Here is a 12,181-nt window from a genome sequence, read left to right on the forward strand (position 1 = left end):
CTCTGGAGATAGCTGACATGTCGGTGAAGTCCTAGTGTCCTTCCCCTCTCTGTTAGAACTGTTAGAATCGCTGCCTGAAAAGTCAGAGAAAGCCTGCGGCAACAGCAGCTTTTGCAAATCGTTCCTCCAGTCACAAGCCTGCTCTCAACGATCTTTGGGGGCGGGCAGCTGCAACTTTCTCAGCTTTCTCCAGAGCATTCCCCCCCCTCCCAGAGCAAGACGATTTGCAAAAGCTGCTGTTGCTGTAGGCTTTCTCTGTCTCTTCAGGCAGCCATTCTAACAGAGAGGGGAAGGAATGGAAGGAAAAGGGGTGGGGGAGAGGGACTTCAGTTCCCAGAAAGACTTGCGAAAATGATCAAGTGTCCTTCACGTGTAAAATGTCACTTGAAGCGAGGCTCTGAGATGCTAGCCTCTCCCCCCGCACAGGGAGCTTTTACACAAGGAAGCATTAAAAATGTGAACTGAAAAATGTGAAATATGTGAATTAAAGATTTTGGTCTTTTTTTGGAGCGTGGTCTTAGTTTTCAGCCAGGCAATTGTTGTATCGTTGTATCTTTTCAGAGCTTAACACGATGCCAACTGTGGCCTGAAAAGTTGCTTGCCCTGGAGAATCCCCTTCACCCGAGGTAGAAGATTCGTGTCTGCAGAAGAACTTTGTGGTGCTCCATTAAACTTCAGATGTGAAGATGTATGGGGTGATGACCGGAACTGATAGGAGAAGCCAGGCTGTGCTCGGGTTTGGGTGACAGCTCTGATCGATTTGTCTCCTTTCCTCCTCAGTAAAGAGGCCCAGAGAGCACCCAGTTTTCACGTTTTTGATAGCGATGGAACAATCAGAAATAGGTGGATTTTATTTGGGTATTTCCCTGCCCCGTCCCCGATCCCACCATGTTCCAGAGACATTGACCTCATGGTGGGAAGCCAGCCTTCCAGAAATAGGTAGACTCTTGCTTGTAAAGCTTCATGGGGAAGACTGCTTGATGTGCCAGTGACATCTTGTATCCTGTGGCGGCTGCCAGAAAAGCAAACAACAAGGGTTACCTGCAACGGCTTGGTGGAAAGGCGGCTTGCAGAAGATCCGTTTCTGTGTCTTCTACGAACTCAGCCATTTTATGATTTTTTTTAAAAAAAAATGTATTTAAAGAAATTTAAAATTTTATTTTTAAAAAGTATGGAAGAATAAAATCCATCCATGAAGGAAAACGTTTGCTTGTATTTCCGTGAGGTTATATTAGGGATAAATGTCCATCAGTATCAGTGAAATCCTAAACAGAGTATTGCCAGCCTAAGCCCATTGAAGTCATAGAATCATAGAGTTGGAAGGGGCCTCCCAGTCATCTAGTCCACCCCCTGCACAATGCAGGAAATTCACAACTATCCCCTCCCTCCACACACACACCCTCAGTGTCCCCTGCTTCATGCCCAGAAGATGGCAAAAATCCTCCAGGATCCCTGACGAAACTGGCCTGGCGAGAATTACTTAGACTGGAATAATTCTGCTTAGGATTTCACTGTATGACTTCTGGCACCGAATTCCATTGTTTAATTATTTATTGAATAAATTTATTTTATTTATTTACTTTTGATTTCTATTCCGCCCTCCCTGACTAGCAAGCTCAGGGCGGATTACAATCTGCAAAACAACGAAGTACTTCCTTTTAGCCACCCTGAATCTGTTCCCCATCAATTTCATTGTGTGACCCCCCCCCCCCCGCAAGTCCTAATATTAGGGGAGGGAGAAAAAGTTTTCTCTATCCATTTTCTCTGCTTGAGGCACAATTCTTTAAATCTTGAGCACGTCATCCCCCTTGTCTCCCAGGCATCTTTTTCTAAAAAGCCCCCAAAGCTTCAGGATTTCATTGTAGAAAAGGTATGCCAAGCCATTACTAACCACAACGCATCCCCTACAGAGGTCTGCCCCATCTCCAGTACCTACGATCGCCAATGGAAGAAGGCTGGCTCTGCACTGTATGTACTCACAGCACGTGGTTTACCTAAGCCACTGTCCCTTCTTTAACAGGTGTGTGTGTGTGTGTGTGTGTGTGTGTGTGTGTGTGTGAGAGAGAGAGAGAGAGAGAGAGAGAGAGAGAGATGGAACTGGAATTATTAGGACCAGTGGTCCAGGGGGACAACAAAAGTTTTTTTCCCTTTAGAACATAAACACGAGATGGATGAAAAATGCCACAATCTACACCCACACCCAATTCCATTAGGATGGGAACTTTACCCTCTTATCATATACATACCCTTCATGAAGCATGAAACAACATTAGCCTTCTGTCTTTTTCGCTCTCTTTCCCCCCCGCAAATGTTTTGCTTTAATGTTTCACAACAGCAACCTTTCTGTATCACATCATGTGTGTAAACACAACAGATTACAAACAGATGCAGACACACAAAAACCAATATTTATGCACATGCCGTATTTTTTAAAAAATCTCTAAAACAGGAAACACATCCATGAAGATCAATTTATGCTGTAGCACACATTGGCATGGCAGCCAACCCTGTGTGCTGTATAGCATCAGCCATGGCATACAGGTGGCACGAACATGGGAGACGCCAAAAGCCATGACGGATTTATGTTCTAATGGCCAGTATGAGATCTTGCAAGTGGCTAGAGGGACAGCACAGGCACCTGGGAATGAGACAATAGCGGGAGACAAGACAGGAATCACTGTATTTGTGGTTACCAAAAGCCCTGTTCCTGCAATTCAGCTTTTCAGGAAAAATGCTCCTGGGAGTGCAACCTCAGTCCAATCTGCTCTTGGGCAACTTCCAGTCATTTCATTGGTGGAATACATCCTCCCTCTTTACATTGTACATCATACTGCTAAGGGCCAAGCTACAAGTGACAAATGACACTTGAACGGCAAGTGAACAGACTCGAGAGCAAGTGGAGTGCAAGTGAACAGGGAGGAATACACGTGAGTCTGTTCGCTTGCCGTTCAAGTGTCATTCGTCACTTGTAGCTTGGCTCCCAGTCTCCAAATGCAGAAAGGTGAGGGAGGCAGAGGTCGAATGGAAGCAACAGAGTCAGAACTCAGCCATCTTTTCCGTGCTCAAATTTTAACATTTTGAAAGGCAAAAAAGTTTTCAAATAATTCTTTTAAAGCTGGCTTGTAAGGGATATCGGTAAAGTAACGAAATGTTTCAAATTTTGGTGGATGAATTTTAAGGCGAAAAATGTTAAACGTCACATTACCATATTTTTACGCTGTCCCTCTCCCCACCACAAAGCCGACGATGCTCATAACTGGAAATTCAAAGTAGAAGAATTTACTTGAGAATTTCTCATTCCCCAAATTTATTTCATGGAGAAGGCTGCCTTCACACAAGGGAATACATTATCAGTTCCATTCTAGTTCCTTCAATTGAATTCTGTTGTCCAGCAAGGCTGCCTGTACAGATTATACTGGACCCACCAGAATGTATAACATCTTTTCGTCCCAGGTATAGTGCCCTCTTTCCACCCAGCCCGGACAAAAGAACTCCAGGCCCAGACAAACAAACAAAGAAATTAGTCCCCTTTCCAGATCTTACTGCACTCATTGACTCCGGAAAAGGGCAAGGCCAGCAGAAATCTTCCCCAATCTGTTCTCGTCAAACTCATCAATCCAGAAAAGCTACCTCAGTCTCCCTCCCTTAAATAAATAAAACGAGTGAAAAGAAACCACTGTAAAACCAAACCCTCCTTAAATACATTTCATATATTGCACATTCAAACCGTGTCGCCCATATGCTTTGTCTAGTTCAGTAACTGCTTCATCTCTCTTTTTTGCAAAATGTGCTTCTTTTCGTCACTTTTACATTTATTTTTAACAAACGGGGGGGGGGGGGGGAGACCCTTTAATTTTTCCTTCTCTCAAAAAGTTCAGCCCCTAAACCTCAGTGATGGAGGGGGCAGGAATATGTCCGCTTCTAGCAGAAAGCTGATCCCACCAATTCCCCTGCTCAAGCAAGAGGCGAGCAGTCTTTTCCCACAGGTCTTTGCAACGCCTGCCATTTTGGTTCTTTGTTCATTGTCAGCAGTGGCATTTTGTGGTTCCTCGATCTGTGAGAGGGAAACAAGAACCGCTGAGGTTTTAAAATCCAAAAGGAGAGAGGAAAAGGAGGCAGCGAGGGGTGCCGATGGAAGGCTGTCCTCAGAGATAGTCGTCCTCGCTGGAAGGGGAGGTTAGACCAGAGTCCTCGAGATCCGAGTCTGACAGGCTTTCTGAAGGAGTCCGACTCATCTTCCACACGTGGGTGGAAAACGTCTTTCCCCAACTGCAGGGGTGGCCCACAGCCCCCAGCTGACAGAGTAGTTCCAGGGTTGCTGGCCAGAGGCTTCTCTCAGTTCACTTGCTGCCTTTGGCGCTCCTGTGTTTACTCATCGCTGTCAACATCTGGCTGATGTACGAGGTCAACAGATCGTCCATCTTGTAGCCCTGACAGAAAAGTCGAGAAAAGTCGAGAAAGGGGTGTGGTCAATTTGTTTCAGCTGAGCGGATCACCTCAACGCACCCAACAATCCACGACCAAAAATAAGAAACTGTTAAAAATGTAATAATAATAATATACAAATAACAACAACAACACAAATGTAATAATAATAATAATAATAATAATAATATACTACTACTACTACTAATAATAATAATAACAACATACGTTGTAAACTGCTCTGAGTGGGTGTTAAGTTGTCCTGAAGGGCAGTATATAAATCAAATGTTGTTGTTGTTGTTGTTGTTGTTATGCAGAACCTAATTATTCATGAGGGCCTTTCGCATAGAAAACAGGGATGATTCAGAAAGAAGCTTGAGGTAAAGAGTCAGGGACTGTAGACTATACGGCTATAGATAATTTGCTGTCAGTAGGTTTGTACTATGTAATTTTTGCATTTTTAAAGGGTCACATTAATACTTATGCTTTGCTTCACCATTGGCTTAGATCTCTGGTTAGTTGCAGACTTCTACAAGTCAAATCCTATTGAAGTGTCCCTTGGATGCCCCATCTTATTCATTAATAATAACTGCGCTTATATACCGCTCTTCTAGACAGATTAGTGCTCCGCTCAAAGCTATGAACAAGTTAGTATTGTTATTATCCCCACAATACAGCTGGGGAGCTGGGCTGAAAGGAGTGGCTCACCCAAAGCCACCTACTGAGCTCATGGCAGGAGTGGGAGTCGAACCAGCAGACTGCTGATTTGCATCTGAACCACCAAACCACTGAGCCATTGATTTATTCTATGAATCTACTCCAAGTGCCTGCGAAAGGTGGACTTTAAGTCCAAATTGTGCCCTTCCTTCTCCCAACACAAAATGGCTACCATGCCATACAGCACACCTGCGCCTCTCAGGGCCAAGCTACAAGTGACGAATGACACTTGAACAGCAAGTGTATTTCTCCCTGTTCACTTGCCCTCCACTCAATCCACTTGCTGTTCAAGTGTCATTCGTCATGTGTAGCTTGGCCCTCAGTCGGCAAGGCGTTTATTCTTCTTTATTCTTCTATTCTTTGTGATCTCAGAGGTGGGAGCTCAGAGTCAGAGAAGCCTTAGGAACGGCCAGTGGTACAGGCAGTTGGCTGGGTAACATCCTTTAAAATTTCGTTTTTGCATTGAGCTCAACAGAGGACGAGCAACTAGTGGTTAACACAAGCAGGCAGCGATTCTCTGTGCACGTACTTGAGATTATGCCCCATTGAACTCAACATGGCTTACTTCCAAGTAATCATCCATAGGATTGCACTGACAGACAGCTACCATGAATTTCTGAATCGTTTGGCTGCACTGACACTTTTTATGGAAGACCGTCTACGGGTAGCTGGGGAGATAACTAAAAGAGATTTGTATTTTACTTATAAAAATATTTATACCCTACTTTTCCCCGTGGCTCAAGAGGGGATAAAGCGAAGGCAGGGCGATTCATTTGCAGTTAGTGGCAATTCATCCAAATATTTTAATACATCCCTTTAAAACGAGGGATAAATGGCTTGTGCGATTTAATTTTCTTTTGATGAAGTCAGATCTACAGGCTGTAGTAGCTAGACTCAGGGCCAAGCTACAAGTGTCGAATGACACTTGAACGGCAAGTGGATTGAGTGGAGTGCAAGTGGAGGGCAAGTGAACAGGGAAGAATACACTGGCCGTTCAAGTGTCATTCGCCACTTGTAGCTTGGCCCTCAGTCAAAAGATGGTAGTCCATAAAGTGGAAGCCACCAGATGCACTCTTGGAAGTGTACAAGCCCTTCCCATTGTCTGGATCGTTCTATTTTGAAAGGTTAGCGCTTCCACCACAGCGTCTCTCCACTGTTTGCCGTTAGAAGGAGATGTCTTGGAGCACTCCTGCACCCTTACCAGCGACGTCTCACAAAGCAGCTTGCTTCCCCGCACCAGGTTGCCGATGGTAATGTGGAAGTACGTGTTGCCGCTGCTCCAGTTGGAGATCTTTGTGAACGGGTGAGTGATGAGGATATCCTAGGGGCATTCAAGAAAGTAGTTAGGTTTCTCTTAGAAAGCATGCGGTGGCAACCTGGAGCCCACTGTCCCATCGAATCTGCAGCAAGCCAAGCAAAAGGAGTTGGACTAGATGACCCTGGAGGTCCCAATCCTATGATTCTAGGTGGGTGGTCCAAGAAACCTCATGGAAACAACAGATTTGCCAGAGTTCTGTTCTTTAGGAAGTTGACTCCTGTGCTACATCCTACTCCTCCATAATTCTGGCTCAACTAGGAGAACTTCCACCCTTATCTGGATGGCCCAAGGTAGCTCGATCTCATCAGCTCTCAGAAACTAAGCAGGGTTGGCCCTGGCTAGTACTTGGATGGGAGCTTGCCAAGGAAGTCCATGGTTGCTCTGCAGAGGTAGGCAATGGCAAGCCATCTCTGCTCATTTCTTGCCTTGAAAACCCTAGGGGGCCACCATAGCACCTTACACACAGAGGAGCACTTCCAAAAGCAATTCCAGAATGGGAAGTATGTCCTTTTTTGCCACAGTGCTCAGTTCATTTGTATCCCTGGCATGCCAGCAACTGGCCATGCTCCTTGATAAAACACTGCAAAAAAGCAATTTTGATGCTTTTGTATATTGTTGGTTGTATTCACATGCTTTTTTGGCATGTGCATTAGTGAAAAACGGTATGAAAAGAAAAAGAATCTCCATACCACCGTAGGCACAGTCCTATCAAGACCGCTTTTCTGCAAAGGAGGTATAATACCCATAAATGAATGCAAGAGCTGAGAGTGCTATACAAAGTTGGGAAATAAAGACACAAAATGGCTCCTGCATCCATTCTGCTTCGGAAACGAAATCGGGTCATTTGAACCCCATTCCAAAGGCCCGGCTTACCTTGCTTTTGCGATCAATGAGGCTGACCCCATGCTTATTGATGGCAATCAAGAGGAGTTCTGGGTAATTTGGATCAGTTGTTTGCTGTTGGGAGTAGAAGGCGGGAGACACATTAAAGAGGTTACAAAAATGACAGACAAATTAGGGTGCCTTTTTTTTTTTACTGTAGAAATACTCCACCGCTTCAGGCAGAGCCACATAACCATTGCCAAGATCTCAGTGTAGTTTTCTGGGCTTGCAGGCAATGCTGGACTTTGACGAGCACGACCACATCACTTCTTCAAGTGATGTCATCTCGCCTGGCAGCAAGTATGAAGATCATCCTGATAAGTGCCAGGTTCCCCCCTCCCACTGGGAGAGTAATGGGAACTTGGCAATCCTGGGAGAAGTGGTGTTAGCATAGTTTTCTCAGGGCTAAACTACAAGAGACAAATTACATGAGGACGCGCACGTGAAGGGAGTCGCAATGTTAGCCGGGAAGCTGAGTTTTAAAAGAAACGGGAAGGCTTCGTCAATTTTCCCTCTCTACAGAGCCAGGGGAGATCGCTGCTCAGAGGGTTTGTTAATTTCCTCTTCGCTTCCTGAAGGGTCTGTCAGTTTCACCTCCCCTTCTAGGAGGTGAAGAGGAAATAAATCCTCTTTGCTATCTTTGTGGCTCTGTAGAGAGGGGAAATTGACAAACCCTTCCAATTTGTCTTTTAAAACTCAGCTTCTCAGCTAACATTGGGACTCCCTTCATGTGAGCACCCTCATGTAATTTGTCTCTTGCAGTTTAGCTCTCATAGACATTCATTTCCTGCGTATAGGGAGTTTGGGTGCGGGAGCATTCAAACATGCAACCCCCCGATTCAGTTTGTCCCATGCTCACACTAATGCTGTGGGGGGCCTCGCAGCTGGCTTCCTATAGAGAGTGCTGTGGTGTACCACAGCCCCCCGGCTCCCCATTTCTATCTGCAATGTCCCAGGAGGGCTTTACCAAGTGATTTACCCACACCCCAGTATAAACTGAACCTTAGGACCAAACAACACATTATGATTTGCAACATGTAATGTTGGAGTTTGCCTCACCTGCTTTTGATGCTAACAGTTAGATGTCAGGGGCAGGACAACTCAGAGTCTCGCTACACGAGACATCTTATACGGGGATGCTCAAGTGTAGGGAGACACAATGTTAGCCAGGAAGCATAGCTTAAAAAGACAGAGCCAGCAGAGATTGCTCCTCCGAGGGTTTGTTAATTTTATCTTCACCTCCTGAAAGGGGAGGTGAAATTGACAGAGCCTTCTGGGAGGCAAATTTGACATTAACAAACCCTCTGAGGAGCAATCTCCGCCAGCTCTGTCTTTGTAAATGACACTTCCCGGCTAACATTGTGACTGTCTATACTATAGTGTAAAATGTCTTGTGTAGAGAGACTCTGGCTTTTTCCACACTACTCACCTTCAATCGGAACGCTGTGGAACGTTGAGAACAAACCCCAGAAGATAGCGTTTTCTCACGCGAGTTTTGCGCGATGTCGCGCAAAACTCATACGAGAAAATGCTATCTTCTGGGTTTTGTTCGCAATGTTCCGCAGTGTTCCGATTGAAGGTGAGTAGTGTGGAAACGGCCTCTGTTCCCAAGGGTTCTGGGGTGCTGTTAATTGCCCTGTTTTTTGGGGGGGCTGTGTATGTACTGATGGGAGCAAACAGCACTCCCTGGGGCAGTTTCGGGTCAGGAAAATGTCACAGTAGGGGGGCTGCATCCTTTTCTTTCCCCAGGTTGCAAATCAGGGACACTCCACGATTGACATTTGACTGTCAGCACCAGTTCAAGGGAATGCCAAAGTTAGAAACTGCAAATCCTAAATGTAATCTGAATCTTTGAACTGTCTATAAGTGCCTGTACCATAGTTTTTAATTCCCCATTTCCTATCACAAGCAGATCAGTTTTGCCAGGACTTGTGCCATATTCCTGATACTAGCTCTGTTGGGGGTTAGCAAGTGTCTACGTTCAGTCATGAAAGAGTTAAACTGTTTGTGTTGCTTAATTAGTAAACCTATTTGCATGTAACCACTTAGGCTTCAAGTGAAAATTCTCACCAGATAAAGGGGAGTCTCTATTCTTAATGAAGTAGAATTAGGATTCTCTATTTGGCAACCAGTTTATTGGGGGGCAATTAGCTAGGAAAGATACACTGGCATTTACTGCTCTTTGTTCAGACACAATTCCAGTTTCTAGGATGTAACAGTCTGTCTTAGCTCTCTCTAAGTTCCAGTCTCTAGCAAGATCTAGCCAGTTAAGATTTTCTTATTTTCTACTAATGTAACCTTATTTTTATACCCTTTATGTAGTAAACTATTTTATACAGCTAAACATTGGAGTGTGTGAGTGTTCTCATTAAGGCCATTTCCACACTGCTTACTTTCCCTTGGAACGACCCGAAACATCACACAAAAACTGTGGAAGATTGTGTTTTCTCACGCGAGATTTGCACGACATCGCGCAAATCTCATGCGAGAAAATGCGATCTTCTGCGGTTTTTGCGCGATGTTTCGGGTCGTTCCAAGGGAAGGTAAGCAGTGTGGAAATGGCCGTAGTCTAAGAGCCAAACTACAAGTGACGCCTTACACAGGTTGGACACTAGTCGGCTTCCCTCAAGTTTTGATGGGAAATGTAGGCATCCTGGTCTTGCAGCTGTAATGGAGAGCCAAGCTGTAAAACCAGGGCGCCTACATTTCCCATCAAAACTTGAGGGAAGCCGACTAGTGTCCAACCTGTGTAAGACGTCACTTGTAGTTTGGCTCTAATACGCATCACTGCTTACCTCTGTTAACTATTTTAAGTATATATCCCTATAAACTCCCCTTTAGATTCCCTGGAACCTACAGATAAATAATTAAATAAAGACCCTGTATCTTCACCTTCACTTCGAAGAAAGCTGATCCAAAGGTAGGCCACTTGAAGACAATCTTTAGGAAGGCAAGTTTGGCTTCTTCTCTTGTTTTGCCCGCGTGCTTGTTGAAATAGGCCACGATAGACTGCAAGGAAGAAGGAAAAATGGAGTCTGTGGCTGTGTCCAGACATCACACACTGACCTGTCTTGTAGCCATCTTCATGTACGCACTCCTTCAACTCCACAGTGCCACCAAGTCTTTCTGATTTTTCAAGCCTTCCACTGCACTCCACTTTGCTGTAATGTGTGAATTACAGCACTTGGGCTAATGGGAGTTTTCCCCTTCCCTGGAAACTGGGAATCTTAACTGAGACTGAACCACAAGCCAACAAACACAGCTGGTCCTATCACATTGTAGCTCAGTCCAGACACCATGTGAAACTACGGTTCAACTTAAACCCTGGTAACAGGATGGCCTAAAGGAGGGCAACTCCGCTCAATATTTTATTTATTTCCTTATTTATTTAAAATATTTACACCCCGCCTTATCTCCTCAGACCCAAGGAGGCTAAAGATGCAAAGGACACAAACATCACAGTTGTCCAGCAAGGGGTTAAAATGAGCACGTAATTAAAACACACAGTTAAAAAACACAGCCCGGGCAGTTTACCCTCCACCCATTACGCTGTGGAAGAGAACAGTCTTATATGCCTTCCTGTATGTGGCTAGTGAAGACACCTGCTGCACTCTATTCCTGAAGGTCCTTCCAAAGGAATGGTTGATTATGGTCAGTCAAGCCCATAGAATCATTGAGTTGGAAGGGACCTCCAGGGTCATCTAGTCCAACCCCCTGCTCAAAGCAGGAAATTCACAACTACCTCCCCTACACCTCCAGAGACCCTTCCTCCATGTCCAGAAGTTGGCAAAACATCTCCAGGATCCCTGGCCAAACTGGCCAGGAGAAAATTACTAACTGACTCTAAAGTGGTGATCAGCATTATCCTGGGTGTGTAAGAAGGGGCCATGAGAACTAAGCACTGATGGAACCCTTCCTGCCCTCCCTCTCATGATCTGCCCAGGTTCTCAGGTTTTCAGAATCAGCATTGCTTTCGGATGGCCATCTAGCCTCTGCATAAAAACCTCCAAAGAAGGAGAGCCCACCACCTCCCGGGGAAGCCTGTTCCACTGAGGGACCGCTCTCACTGTCAGGAAGTTCTTCCTAAAGTTTAGCCCAAGATCTGAAGTTGACTTAAGCACAGTTAGCCGTAATTTATTTCATATTATGTTATTTCATATTTATGTTATTTCATATTATGAACCAATGCAGACATATCCTGGCTGAATCTATACTGAATAGTGGCCTAGTTCCCACTCAGGCTACAAAGAGAAACAAGGCAAACCAGTAATATCTGAGGCAAACCAGTATCTGAGTGATTGTGAGTGGAATCCTGCTTTCACAAACTAACCATAGTTAAAATAAACCAGGGTTTGTTGATGTCTGCACTCAGCCTTTGATTGTTCCATCTCCTAGGTCACGAAGGGGCCTTGTGGCTGGGGCTGGCTCCTCTTCTCCTTGCATTTCAACACCAATCCAGTCTTCGGATGAGTTAAAACATCAGAGGTTTAAATCAGGGGCTGTTATCTCACCATAATTCTTTGGGGAAACAGACAACACCCTCCACAAACTGCCAAGCTCTACCACCAGGCCCACTCTGGACTTGGAGGGATCACTGGCTTGGATTGCCTGAGCTAGCCTGTTCTCACCTGATCTCAGAAGCTAAGCAGGATCAGCCCTGGTTAGGATGTGGATGGGAGACCACTAGGGTTGCTACACAGAGGCAGGCAATGGCTAACCACCTCTGTTGGTCGCTTGCCTTGAAAACCCCTTGAGGGGTTGGCATAAATTGGCTGCAACTTGACAGCATTTTATACACACATTGCCTCTCACTTTACATTCAGGCCCTACTAAGGTTGC

The 12,181-nt window shown here is 45.2% G+C and overlaps 2 protein-coding genes across 4 annotated transcripts in view; one reads left to right on the plus strand and one right to left on the minus strand.

Annotated features, from left to right (window-relative positions):
- Positions 1-1,506, plus strand: part of LOC129325461 (glycerophosphodiester phosphodiesterase domain-containing protein 5-like) — a 50,749-nt gene extending 49,243 nt beyond the window's left edge. For both annotated transcript variants that reach the window (XM_054973114.1, XM_054973115.1), the window contains one exon: positions 562-1,506. In XM_054973114.1, the coding sequence (XP_054829089.1) occupies positions 562-590 (29 nt within the window). In that variant the 3' untranslated portion in view covers positions 591-1,506. The remainder of the gene's footprint in view (positions 1-561) is intronic.
- Positions 1,507-2,396: 890 nt separating this feature from the next.
- Positions 2,397-12,181, minus strand: part of MYO7A (myosin VIIA) — a 117,179-nt gene continuing 107,394 nt past the window's right edge. Inside the window, exons 44-47 of one of the 2 annotated variants that reach the window (XM_054973461.1) lie at positions 10,241-10,351; positions 7,334-7,417; positions 6,344-6,463; positions 2,397-4,430 (exon numbers count right to left, since the gene is read on the minus strand). In XM_054973461.1, coding sequence (XP_054829436.1) covers positions 4,341-4,430; positions 6,344-6,463; positions 7,334-7,417; positions 10,241-10,351 — 405 coding nt within the window. In that variant the 3' untranslated portion in view covers positions 2,397-4,340. Of the gene's footprint in view, positions 4,431-6,343; positions 6,464-7,333; positions 7,418-10,234; positions 10,352-12,181 lie in introns of both variants that reach the window. The other variant, XM_054973460.1, reaches the window with a different exon arrangement.

The sequence above is a fragment of the Eublepharis macularius genome, chromosome 3, assembly GCF_028583425.1.
Source record: "Eublepharis macularius isolate TG4126 chromosome 3, MPM_Emac_v1.0, whole genome shotgun sequence".
Lineage (NCBI taxonomy): Eukaryota > Metazoa > Chordata > Lepidosauria > Squamata > Eublepharidae > Eublepharis > Eublepharis macularius.